Source organism: Lingula anatina, chromosome 8, assembly GCF_051362555.1.
Source record: "Lingula anatina isolate TDL-2025a chromosome 8, LinAna3.0, whole genome shotgun sequence".
NCBI classification, from domain to species: Eukaryota; Metazoa; Brachiopoda; class Lingulata; order Lingulida; family Lingulidae; genus Lingula; species Lingula anatina.
In genome coordinates this window covers 12,445,366-12,458,739 of record NC_141774.1, presented here as the reverse complement: position 1 = coordinate 12,458,739, position 13,374 = coordinate 12,445,366, and the positions used below count along the sequence as shown (strand labels likewise).

Sequence of the window (13,374 nt, the reverse complement as noted above, 5' to 3'; positions counted from 1 at the left end):
AAAAAAAAAAATATATATATATATATATATAAAATCTTACTTCGCGGCGTACGGTAGCAAACAATAACAGAACATCTGGTCGTATTCAATTTTTTTAATGTATTAAAAAATATAAATATTCCAACATAAAAAATGTCTCACGTGGAAGGAATTGTTAGTTATCATCGGCATTATTTCATGTGATTTTTTTTTTTTTTGTTCACAAAACAATATACACAGCTTTGTTTCACAGAAACGATGTGTGGCTAGTTTTAAAAACGCTTGCAACTGTATTAAGATCTGTTTAGGGGTTACTCATAAAGTTCTAGCAGGTTAAAATTCTTATTCAGTCTTTATCAACTGTATCAACAATGTCAACTCGGTGCAACACAAGTTCAGAGTTCCACTGTATCAATGACCTTGATAGAAATGACCTTCACTATGTACCTTCACTAACATGTAAAAGTGCACCTCCCCTGTTGCAAGGTTTGTATATCTTATCAAGTCAACAGGGTTGGATTATATGCGGCCTTGCACTACACCGCACCTCAAGTTTGCACTTATAGATAGGGGATTGCCCCATAGTTCGTCTTGGCACCACAAGCCACCTAGCGTTATGTTTTACGTTCTTGTCGGGGCACACAACTATTCCAACTACAAGCAGACTGATTTATCTAGATATATCTAGAATATACGTTTGACACTTAAACTAAAACAAATCAGCATCAGCTTCTTTTGTGATTTTGTAATGTATTCACTTCATACATATGTTTGTCAAATGAGAATTTTGCGATAAAAAAGCAAAGGCCTGTAGAATTAGTACAAAAATAAATAAATAAAAACTATTTCAAAATGATTCATTACATCTGGCTTTTAACACTGTTAACGTGTGTTAAAACTTCTTTTTTCACAATTGTGTATTCCAATCATGAAATGTGAATAAAAAAAACAGTTCCTTACTTCTAAAAAAAAAAAAAAAATTAGAATTTATACTCAATACCACTTCTCAATGCTAATTATGCAGTCAGGTTTCTGCAACGAGTGATGTGAGAAATCAGCATACATTTTCCTTCTTTATAAACTTAGTTCAACGTGTTCACATCTTAAAGCTCTCCCACCCAACATTCACCATTGACAACCCAGTCAGAGTTGGAGAAGTTGAATCCACATCATCTCTTTTATAACATGCAAGTCCACACGTACAAGTCTAGGGTTCTTTCTACAGCTGTCCATCTCCAGTTGTTGGCAGATTGTATAAACATTTATAATTTCTTGTTTCATGGATTCAGAACTCTTTTTGACAAGTGCAGGTGTCTTAAGTTTTTTTTTCCCACCTTACACTGCAGATATGAAGTCTACAGTAATAATAAGGACAACAAAAGATCTTTTCCTTTTTAAGAACTCAGATTGAGGATTGTTTGTCTCAGAGACCCTTCTTCCACTTCTCGTTCTGGTGATAGTTTGTCATAGGTCTGCCGCCGATGCCACAAGTTCCAACGCCGACTTTCCCAGTTGGAGCCTCCGGAGTGGCAAAAATGCTCTTCTTGTTAAAACCTACCCTCTTATTCTGGAAAATAAAAAGAGAAAGTTAAAGATATTGAAAGAACATTCTAAAATTTTTTTTTGTTTAATCCAGCACTAATTTAGCTCTAGACAGTAAAGCTAAAAACAAAGTCGGTACTAATGTTTGAGTCAAAAGTCATTAATGAGCACTATTTTTAAACATATTTATGTTTTATTATTTTTAAACAAAGTAATTTCTCTCAGACATTTAATTTATATTTCAATTGTACATGTGAGTTTATATCAGGTTTGGAATCCCTCCCCTTCGATGAAAAAATGTTTTACATTCTCCTTTAATGAAAATATGTTAAGAAAACAGTGAATAAAGTTTATAATCCCTTTTCCCTTCCTTTAAAAAAAAGTCTCCCCTCTTTGAAGAAATTAAATAAGGAGATACAATAACAATACTGTAACAGTCTTTCTGTCAATACTCCAACAATTCAATGACAATACCAACCTTGGCATTAAAGGACTGCCATTTCTTTTTCTCGTCTTCCCTTTCCTCTTCCTGCTGCTTCTGTCTCTGTCTTTTCTTTTCGTTCTTTTTCTTCTTGTATTCCCTCTCGGCTGCCAGCTTATCTTTCCTGAAAGTACAAGTATCATATTTATTGTACAGAATATGAAAAACATTAGAAGTGTAAAAGTGTAATTGTGAAGTTTACTGTACTGACCAAGAGAGATGGCTTGTTAATCAAATGTTTCCATAAAAAAAAAAAAAAATCTCATAAAATTTTCCAACAATGTTTCGGTTGGACAAACTTGTAAATAAAATGGTCATCTTGTAAGTACGGGTATGTTTTGTCGTTAATGTAGTTCTTGGTGTATACCTATTTATCTGTACCTAGTCGCGTCATAATTTGTGATAGATATTATCGTCGTTTTATTCCACTACCCCCTTGTTACATGATCAAATCTTATCACTTCAATCCTTCAAGTAAAAAATACTGGAAGTTGAAACTGTACAAATACAACTATTTTGCAATTATAAAATATGTAGCCCGATATCAGGATATTCAATTTATATGCATAAATGTGAAAATAATGGAAAAACTTATTGCCAATTTACAAACATGTAATGTTATAAATATTAGCAAAACTAATTGCACAGAACAAATTCCCTCCAGAAACTAAACTTAAGGGGGGAAAAAAGTCCCACCAATTTTGGTCCGTTATCAATACCTCACCACCATGGGCTCGTCTTGTCCTTACCTCGCCTAGCACCCAGCTGAGAGAGCCACCTGGTGTCAGTTTCACACACTCACGATGTTGGCAGCTGTAAAACCAGACCTATGTGCCCTTTACCATGAACTACGCAACTAGCAGCGTGTTGTTTTCTTGTTTTGTGAACTCTGTGCTGTGAGTTATGAAAAACTTTGTCTGTGCATGTACTTTCGTTTAAGAGTGTTGTTCTACGATTTTCATTGGAGATACTGTTTAAAATGCTCAAATGCTTTTTATCAACTCATTTTTCTGACTTCTAAATTAAAAAAGTGAAATTCACGAAATCTTTTAAACCCTCAACAAAGGAGAGTGAAAACAAGTTTATGTGTCATACATTAAGCAAGTTATAATCATTTTTAATGAAAAACAATATAAAATACCTCACCTGTTTGAAATGGTCAATAAACAGGATAACAACTGACCTCTGGATACAGGTTAGTTAAGCAGTTAAAAAATCAGGGGTCCAATCAGGAATCAGGTGTCACAATTTAGACAATTTTTAGTGTAATTCTAAACTAAAATTTTCATTTTTGGTTCATCACTTTCAATGACTGAGGGGTAATCAGTGCTGGTGTATTACTAGTAAGCTTACGTAATATTTTATATTTTCATTGTATGCAAATATGACAAGAAACAATGCTTAAGAAACATCAAGGATAAGACCAAAGAACGAGTTTTACAACCAAGAGCCATCCCATATTTACCATGATTTGGTAGAATTTCCTTCTCAGTCTAGGCTATAACGCTAAACACATAAAATACACATTAAGAAATGATTGAGATGTTTTTTTTTTTTTTAAATATGAGTGAAAGACTTTAATTCAATCTGTTTTTATGGAAAATTTTATGGTTTCAGAAGGGGTTGTTGGGAAACCGCCACTAGATGGCACCACCTCACCTTTTCATCTTCCCTCCGCTACCCTCGGCCTCTTCGCCGGCCGCACGCTTCAGGCTGGAATCCCGCGGTTTGAGTAACGATACCTAGAGAACAAATATCAGAGCTGATAAAAGATCAGGCAGTAGAACTGATTACAACCAAAGCTGATCTCTGTTATTTGTATTACCATCAAATGAATGATCTTTATCAACAGATCAATTTATAGCTAAATGCTACACTCAATATAGTATTTAAATATCAAAATTCATCACAGTTTTTTTGTGAAAAAAATCTTTTAAGTTAGAGTATTTTTTTTTGTTTTCACACATCGCTAGCTATCATTTCATACATCTCTCAATTCACCATATTACTGAGAGCACTACCTGAGTTAGATCTGTGTTACCATAGCTTTCAAATGTCACAGTACAAGAACCATCTTCCAACACCTCATCTATAACTGCATCATAATACCTAAAAACAAAACAGAACACGGAGCATTGATCAATTTCATCAATATCATGAGCTACTATTTATTTATTTATTTATTTATTCATTCTAATGCATCATAAATGAGTGCATATATTCATGTAATATTAAAGTTTTAAACTCATGATTCAAATAATTATAATTTCTGAAAATATTCCGATTTTTATTATCAACTAACACATATGGTAAAATCATCCAATACTAGTGAGGAGAGCAGTATCAAAAATATAACAGAACACAGTCATGAAACATTAGGAACTGTCATATTTTACATTTTCAATCCAGCCTCCAAATATGAGGTATCTAGAGCATTTGCTACAACCATACTGTTATAAAACATTTATATAGTTCTTCCCATTTACACTTACAATCCATATATGGCAAAGCATCTGTATAAACCAATACTGCACACTTTCAGTTCTGTCACTATACACTAGAAACATGCTGAAACTGTCGGTCTGATAGGTCATGACCGAGAAAATTTGTCTGGACCGGTAAAAAATTGGACTTGGTCAGCCCAAAGGACTGACAAGAGTTTTAAGAACCGCAATTTTGAATTTACAGTCATCATTCGACATACTGCACTAATAAAATTATATAAAACCAAAACCGTTTTTTCTCTTCCATTTCAAACCTATCACATTCACAAACAAAGTAAGCTACCTAATCGTACTGGTAGTATCTGTCTCAAATGAACAGGGTGATTTTCGGTCCGACAAAAATCCATTCAGTCTGGCAAATTTTTCATTACTACCGGTCCAAATGTCTGGCCATTCTGAAAAGTTTTCAGCATGTCTGCACTTACATGCCATCCTCTGAGTATATAGCAGAGCACTTGTCTCCAACATTCCAGCTGTGTGTTGCTGTAGAGGTTTCATTGTCATCAGTAGATGTAGCAGCAGCGACGACAGCAGTAGCTACAGCACCTGCCTGGTTCTTTATCAGGTCTACTGTTAAATTTATCACCTCCTGGAAAGTTTGGAAGTCAAGTTTTATGTTTTAATTTAGTAAAAATAGTCTCTGATAGGGGTACAAAAAATTCTGACAATTATTTGGATAAAATATCAAGTTACAAATTTATAAAGGACTGCCTGATTCTATGTCACACTAGTAACTATAAATTGGATTTTTCAAAGTTACAACCATTTATGAAAAGTATTACTATAGTCACTGCTTTTAATAAATTTTATTATCTACAGATTACATCTTCACGCCTAATATAGACAGGTTTTTGTTATACATCTCTGTCATTGTCTATTCACTTACCTGTAAATCTACCTTGAGTTTATTTAGGTCAGCATTACTGGGATCTGTTGTGAGAGCAGCTTCCACCTGAAGATAAAGATAAAATGTTTGTAATTCAATAAATATCATCACTGCGGTAATATGGGCAACAATGTGTGTGTGTGTGTGTGTGTGTGTGTGTGTGTGTGTGTGCAGTAGAGCGCGCGTGTTCGTAGAGGTGTGTGCGTGTGCGCACGCGCTTGTGGTCCTTTTGATATGACGTTACGAAGTGCACATCAGAAAGTAAATGAAAACAACCAATACAGAATTGTTTTCTGTACACTTTACGTATCGCTCATCTTAAAAATACTACACAGGTGCAGCGGACTCCAGTCGCACTAGCTGAGTGTTGTGTCGAGTCGGCGAATTTGTCTTGACACCGACTAATGTTATGGTAGATTCTTTAGTTTTCGTCGCTCATGTAAATCACAGGCACGCCTTAAATATACTTGAAACACTAAGCGTTTAATGACACGAATTATCTGTTTGATTTTTTACTTCTTACCTGTTGTAATTGCAATTTATAATTCGTCAAACTTTCTTGTAAGTCCTCGGCCATTGTTGAAAGTCGTATAATTGCCCGGATGTAATAGACCGCAGACGAAATTCAGCTGGGAATATTTGTTAAATAAAGATTTTAAGGAGATTTTTTTTTCAAATTACATCTTAGTGGAAATTTTCATATCGTATGATGATGTTACTACAAGGATTTTGTATATTTAACTTTGTAAATAAGATAACATTTTATTTGCTCCGTATCACGTCCTGAACCAGACGGAACTCTGGCAAGTAACTGCAGTCAGAAGTTTCTCTCAAATACTTCCATGGAACTTCACAAGGAGTGCAGTACATTGTAGTATCAAGACTGGGGATTGCAATCGAATAAGGGGTAAAGGTGAGGCAAGGTTTACCTGAAGGATGATAAAAGAAAAGACGAAAATAATGTGTGTTTACTTCAAGTCCAGTCACTGAAACTTGAGGGCCTGAAGTTAGATTGTTTTATTTCTAAGTACTGAGAAACATTTCCTTTGGTTTGTGCACTCACCCAAATCTGCACTCAATAGATTCCCTTCCAGCAATCTATATTTACGATTGTATGGTGATCAGGTCCATTTTGTTATGTGTTTGTATTGATCAATGAAAAAAATTGTTATTATCCCTTGTCCACTGCCCTGTCAGGTATAGACAAGAACTTGGATTAATGTTTTATATAAGGAACAACTGTGAGACTTATATTAGAAGGAAGGTCAATTACTAATTTCTGACATAAAAAGTTAATTGTTCACTGGGAGTGACCCCTTGCATCAAAAATAAAAGATAAAGAAAATAAATAAAAACAACATTCGCTTATTGACATAATATTTGAAGTGTTCCTTTCTTCTATATATTTACTCATTTCAGCTTTAGGAGGCTGGTATACAAGTGACAAAATGGGCCAGGCAGCGAGTAGACAAGAGGCATTCTGGGAAGCCTGTGGTTTTGGTCGTATCCAGAAAGTTGAGGAGTTCATACAGCAAGGCATCGATGTCAACTGGGTGTCTTATACTGTAGGTGGAGCCACTGTAGTATATTTCAACTGCCAAGACTGATATTAGTGAAATGAATCCATATCAAAGTGAAATAGTAAATAAATAATGTAATTGAATCTAAATTGCTCAATGGAATTCCCTGTAGTATATCAATATCAGTATGATCAAGGACGTGTTTAGGTTTCCATGTAAAACCCCAGTTTTATGCCCATGAACATGTTCTCATGATTCCCAGATATTTATTCAGTAGTGTAGTAGTATCCATGGATATATCCTCGTCCTCTCCACCATAAATCCTGCCACGCAGAGTTGGGTCTATCCATGTAGACTGTTGGTATCTATTAAAATTGGTCCCAATTTGATATCAAGAACCATTTGCTTTGGTTTTCATTCCAACCCCCAGGTTTTGAATCTATTCTCAAACACATGTTATTCTCGGATATTCATACTGTAGTGTTATAATATAATCGTTCTTTATATATCCGTCTTCTCCAGCATAACTCCTGTCCCATACATGTGGCCTCCCAAGGCAAAGCAGAGATTGTACAGATGTTGATTGATGCTGGCTGTAATGTTAATGTTGTTGATGATGTAAGTATCAATGAATGGATTTCTATTACTAGTATAGTGTGGGCCCTAAACTTTTCACCCTGCTGCCAACTTGGACTTGTGGACATACAAGAAAAAGGTGAAATCAATGGAGAATGATTTAAACTTTCCCACCGAGTTTTCTGCTGTTGTAGTTATAATTTAAGTATTAAGGAAAGTAAAGAACTGTATTTTGGAATATGTTGATCATATGGGTGATGAATGCTTTGAAAAACTGTTCACTTCTACAGTCCACTTGGACTAGTAAGCCTCATAAAATTAATAGTCCTTAAATGAAATCTATAAAACTAATTTTAAACAAAAGAGTAACAAAAATGCCACTGCTGAATTTCCACAAGTTGGAATTTCCACAAATTCAGCAATAAGATATGGGTTTCATATAATTTTTAAAAAAAAATTCCCTATGTTGATATTTGTAGTGTGATTTATTTCAGCGTGGTAATCTGGCGTTGCACCATGCAGCTATGAAGGGGCATGCTGACATCATGGAGATGCTGATCAAGGCTGGGTCTGAGATTAATACACAGGATAAGGTAACTGTTATATTACACACAGGATGAGATAATAAGGAATTGTATGTTGTCATTGTATATTTTCAGAATGGCTGAAACCACTCAACCACTGCCACTACCTTGTGTGTTTGTGTGTGTGTGTGTGTGGGGGAGGGGGGTATAATCTTCAAAAAGTGTTAACATGGTGCTGTGTATTTTCAGAATGGCTGGAGCTGCCTAATCACTGCCTCTAACTTACAGTTGGGATGGGGGTGTCCTCCTTCAAATAATAAATATTAACAAGGTTGTTTGTTTTTACAGAATGGCTGGAGCCCCCTGATCATTGCATGTTACTGGTGTCAACCAGAGTGTGTCAAGCTTCTTATCGACTCCAACTGTGACGTCAACCTCATGAATAAGGTGAGACGAAGCTTTGGAAACATTTAATCTGAAATGGTAACTATCCTTGAAACGAATGGAAAATCAAGAAAATAATGCAAAGTCAAATAAAGGCAGTGCCTTAATTTGGAATGACCCCCCCCCCCCCCCAAAAAAAAAAAAAAAAAAAAAAAGAAAAAAAAATAATAATAATATGAATTTTCCAAACAAGAGAAAAATATTTTAAATCACTCTTTATAAATACAATGTCTTTATGAAACACCCCAGGATTTACGTACAGCTCTACATGAAACCTGCAGAAGTCGCACTCAAGATGAAGACAAGCTGGGGCAGATAGCTGCCATGTTAATTGACGCTGGCTGTGATGTGGACCTGAAGAGCAGTGATGAGGGAGAGGTAGTGAACATGTAGCTGTAGTACCTGTACAGTCTTCATTGTCAGCCACTGGTTCCAGGAAACTGACTCCTAGATTTGGTGTCAGACTTGTAACTAATGTTTTAAAAGTTTCTTTTCTATTTTGATTTAATTCAGTTTTAGCAGCCATTTTAGGGTGCGTTCACAGTGAAACTACCATACTGGGTAGATCAATCCAAATCTGTAGGGACTTAAACTGAATGCAATCAGATTGACAGATCGACACGCATCCACTTATTTTCAACATACTCTTATAATCACTATATTTTCTGTATTATACTCAATGCCAGGAAGAGGCGTCTTTATCTTTCAGTCTGATTGCATTCAGCAAGAGTTCCCACAGAATTAGAATGTTAGCTTCATTGTAAATGCACCCTTAGCTTTTTTTTTCTTTTTTCTTTTTTTTGATAAATAATTTTGAAATAAGTAATTAACTGAGGTCTACTGCTCCCAAGTGACCAGCAGCCTGAAAGTTCATTCTAATCCATGGTTTGCTTCCCCTCCAGGCAGACTTCACTCCCCTGATGTTCGCCTCCTACCACGGTCACCCTGGTGTAGCCCAGGCCTTGATTGATGCCAAGTGTGACACCACCACTCAGGGAACGGTAAGTGGCTAATGTCTCATGTCTTGTCAGGGAACTGTAAGTGTCTAATGTCTCATGTTTTTACATGTACATAGATATATGTATATGATTGCTCACACTCATGCCATGTAAACGCACCCATTCTTATGTACTCCTGTACAGTTTGATCTCACTAATTTGCAACTTAGAATAGAAATTGCACACATGCACACACGCACACACGCACACACACACACACACACACATTTAATGACATATTTTTTTCTCACCCTGCAGAACCTGTGGACAGCCCTCCACTGGGCAGTAGACAGGGGCCACGGGGCAGTGGTCAGAGTGCTGCTGGAGGCGGGTCTGGACCCCACTGTGAAGGGTGTGGTGAGTATTGATCACTACAGGCTGACCTTGTGATTATGTTAAACAGAGGTTTTGTTAGATTGATTTGATATTATGTATTCATTTAGAATAGGACAATGATTATGTTTAACAATGGTTTTCTTAGATATATATAATATTAATTTGAAATAGGATGAATCATTGACAAATGTATAATGTTTGACATTAGAAGAAATCTTAAATTTATTTTATGATTTCATTTATAATCAGTATACAGCCAATTTTTTCATATTTATACTAAGAAGACCAACAAGTAAATCTGCACATATTGATACAGCATATTTTAAGTTACAGAATTAAGCCTAGAATGGAACCCTAAAGGTGATTAAAGATCAGCTATTATACTAATTGGTGCGTCATATTTTATATTTTCAGAGAGGAGAGACAGCAGTGGAGAGAGCCAGGTCCAATGATATCAGAGCATTGTTTGGCAGTGAGTATGTCTTACCTGAAGGTGTTACAACCCCCGTTATTGATGACAAAAATTTTGAATTTATATTTGAATCTGCCAGTGGAAAAAAGGTTGATCCAAATGTTAACCCAAGTGATGATAACTCCTCTAAATCAGAAAGTTCTCCATTGACTGAAAATGCAGACGGCAGTTTGGCCTCTGCTGTAGATCCCAGTAGCAGTAGTTCACCAACCAAGACAACACCAAACCAAAGCTCAGTGAAATCCTCACCTTCCCAGAAATCTTTGCAGGAACAGCAGGAGGATTATGGGAAATTTGTGATTGACATGATTGTTGCCAATCGTAAAGTTAATGCTCAACAGGATAGGAGAAACATAACAGGGAAGAGGTACCAGAGGCGACCCATCGAGAATAATATTTACACAGGAGAGGTGACCAAAAAGTCACCATCAGATGGCGCTGGTGATGCACCTGTTAGTTCAACTGAAAAAGGAAAGGACAATGAATCTGGAAATAAAGAAGAAGTGGAAATTCAAACAGAGCTGAAAGAAGGGGGAGAGAGAAAGCCCACTACAGCAGAGGAAAATCAGGGTGTTTCCAATCTTCAGTCGAATGTAGCTGAAATAAACTTGACCAGTTCTGAAGTTGACATGGGTCAGCTTAAAAATGACCCAAAATCTGGAAATGAAAATAAGCAAAGTGGGGATTCCCAGCAGGCTGAAGTTGGTAAAGACTCAGCCAGTGCAAACACGGAGGAAGATCTAGCACTCAAACCCTGGGAAGACGAGAAAGACACAGACTTTGATACAGCTCAGCAGCTAACTAAGAAGATGGCTGATTGGTCAATAATTGATGTCCGTACGTGGCTGGACAGTCTCGGCCTGGATGCTGAGACAGTTATGACTTTTATGACGGCCAAAATTCGTGGCAAGGTGCTGGAGCACCTGACTATGGATGATATGAAGGAGGTTGTTCCCAATCTCGCTTTTGGCGATAAGAAATTGGTGCTTATAGCAAGAGATGCCTGGTTAGCCATGGAGGAAAAAGACGCTATTTGAATGATTTTGAGTTCTGTGTCCTAATCTTTTGCTTATTATAGTGTCAGGAATTTGGTTTGTGCCATTGTGAAAATGATCTCATTTTTCAACTGAAAGAAGATTTTTTGAAATATGTGAGGCATGCTTTCTGATGGCTGAAGCTTTGTCAATATAGCTGAGAGTTGAAAAATCTCTTGGATCTTCCAGAAAATATCAACAACTTTTTATTTTATGCAGACAAGCTGTTATTGCAGTGGTGGTGCTATTAATTATTTTGGTCTTGTCATGTCACATTTATTGGCTGTCAAATTGCATTATTGTTCTTGTTTTGTTAGATCTATTAGCTGTCTTCCTGAGAGTGTATTATTTTATCTTTCAAGGAACATTTATGAGCTGTCATATTATTATTATTATTTTAATGTGAGAGCATTTTACATGTTGTAAAAATATACATTGAACTTGCTATAACTTTTTAAAAAGTATTTAGATTGATTGCACATGATAAGTACAAGAAAGAATGGTGCAGAAGTTTTCCTGTGTTATTTGTAAGTCATATATCATCATGTTTATTTGTTTTGTGTAAAATGCCTGGCTTTGAATTCTGGAATTGTGCAAATTCAAAAAGTTTGCTGAATGTGGAACATTTCTTTGAGGCAGGAATAAATGTTGTATGTTAAAAGTAAAAAAATATCAAATTATGATAAAAATAATTGCAGTGACAGTCATTATAGTTTTTATTTGACGAGCATTGGCGTTATATTTTATATTGACCCAACTGTACATTTTATATATTTTACCGTTACTTTTTTGTGCTTTTTTTGTAAAGATTGTTAATCAGTCCTATTGCAACTGGTGTTGCAAAATAGTTTCAGCTTTATATGTTAACTTCATTACTTCCTTGCTTAGATGAATTGTCATTGAACAGTCAAAGTTCTCGAGAGGGGGTTGCAACATTGTTATAAGGCAAGGCAGAGAAAGCAAACCAGCAGTCATTTGCTGCATCTGGTTTCAAAAGATGGCTAATAATTTTAAAGACAGCTATACATAAAAAAAATTTTCAAATGCCTATACTCAATGTTTAAGTCCCTATATGCAATGTGAAAATGCCTATTATAGTGAAACGTATCATCTCCCCATAGACATTTTAAAGACCAGAAATAAATTACAGTAAATGGAGCAATTCTTTATCTATGACTAAGACACATCTCTTTTCCACAGCGTTGTGACACTAATGACTTCACAGGGCATCACACATAACAGAACATTTCTTGCAGTTTTTGTTTCCTATTTAAACTTCATATCATAATGGATTGAAGGTCCCCTGTTTAGTAATTGCAGGTACTCTTTTTGTGAACTCCCTATTAATTACAAAGATACATCAACTGTTTATTGTGTTATGACAGTCATGATTTCATTGGGAGTGAACCAGTGCATGTTGAAATTATTCAGTATGTTTATTAAACAAATTTAGTTAATATAAATATTACTTCATAAAAGCAATCAATGATGAGAGAGTATTTTCTGCAGCAGATATATAGAGAGTTTTAAAAGATGAGCAGCAATAATGCCTGAGAGAGTGTTTTTGTGGGTGACTCAAATGATAAATCATGAAAAAAAGCAGCTTTGTCAATATTTCCAATGTCAATATTACTATTATTATTATTATTATTATTATTATTATTATTATTATTATTGAGAAGTAGATCTAGAAGATCAGTAGGGAAGGGTGGGAGAGTATTTGAAATTAATTTTATTTTCCTTGTTTGATTGAAGAAGTAGATATTTCTGGAATCCTCTGTAACTATGCATTTATTGGTAGGTGTTTCTGAAATACCCTGTAGCTACTCTCTGGAGGCAGCCACTGCTTGAACCTTCCATTACTATATGTTTTTGAGGTAGACATCTCTCTGATCCCTCCATTACTACATTTTGAAAAATTGCCATTATATTGGAACCCTCTGTACCCACTCCCTGTAACCATATTTTAGAGGTAAGAATTTTTGGAACTCTGTGTAATCATCCCCCTTGTGGAAGGGTTTTTTACTTAGTATATCACCTGAGAGAAATAAAATTCTTGAACCCTCTGTTTCACCTTT

The 13,374-nt window shown here is 35.6% G+C and overlaps 2 protein-coding genes across 2 annotated transcripts; one reads left to right on the top strand and one right to left on the bottom strand.

Moving 5' to 3' along the window:
- Window positions 1-79: 79 nt before the first annotated feature.
- Window positions 80-6,037, bottom strand: LOC106175472 (survival of motor neuron-related-splicing factor 30). Its single transcript, XM_013557497.2, has 7 exons — window positions 5,916-6,037; window positions 5,393-5,458; window positions 4,932-5,095; window positions 4,024-4,111; window positions 3,662-3,744; window positions 2,000-2,126; window positions 80-1,546 (listed from the first exon to the last, which is right to left on the bottom strand). The coding sequence occupies exons 1-7, from the start codon at window positions 5,967-5,969 to the stop codon at window positions 1,403-1,405; spliced, it is 726 nt and encodes a 241-aa protein (XP_013412951.2). The 5' UTR covers window positions 5,970-6,037; the 3' UTR covers window positions 80-1,402.
- A 118-nt stretch (window positions 6,038-6,155) lies between these two features.
- LOC106166312 (uncharacterized) lies at window positions 6,156-13,362 on the top strand. Its single transcript, XM_013544839.2, has 9 exons — window positions 6,156-6,305; window positions 6,812-6,957; window positions 7,435-7,530; window positions 7,983-8,081; window positions 8,361-8,459; window positions 8,706-8,834; window positions 9,359-9,457; window positions 9,713-9,811; window positions 10,205-13,362. Exons 2-9 carry the CDS (start codon window positions 6,841-6,843, stop codon window positions 11,297-11,299), a joined length of 1,833 nt encoding a protein of 610 aa, XP_013400293.2. The 5' UTR covers window positions 6,156-6,305; window positions 6,812-6,840; the 3' UTR covers window positions 11,300-13,362.
- Window positions 13,363-13,374: the final 12 nt, after the last annotated feature.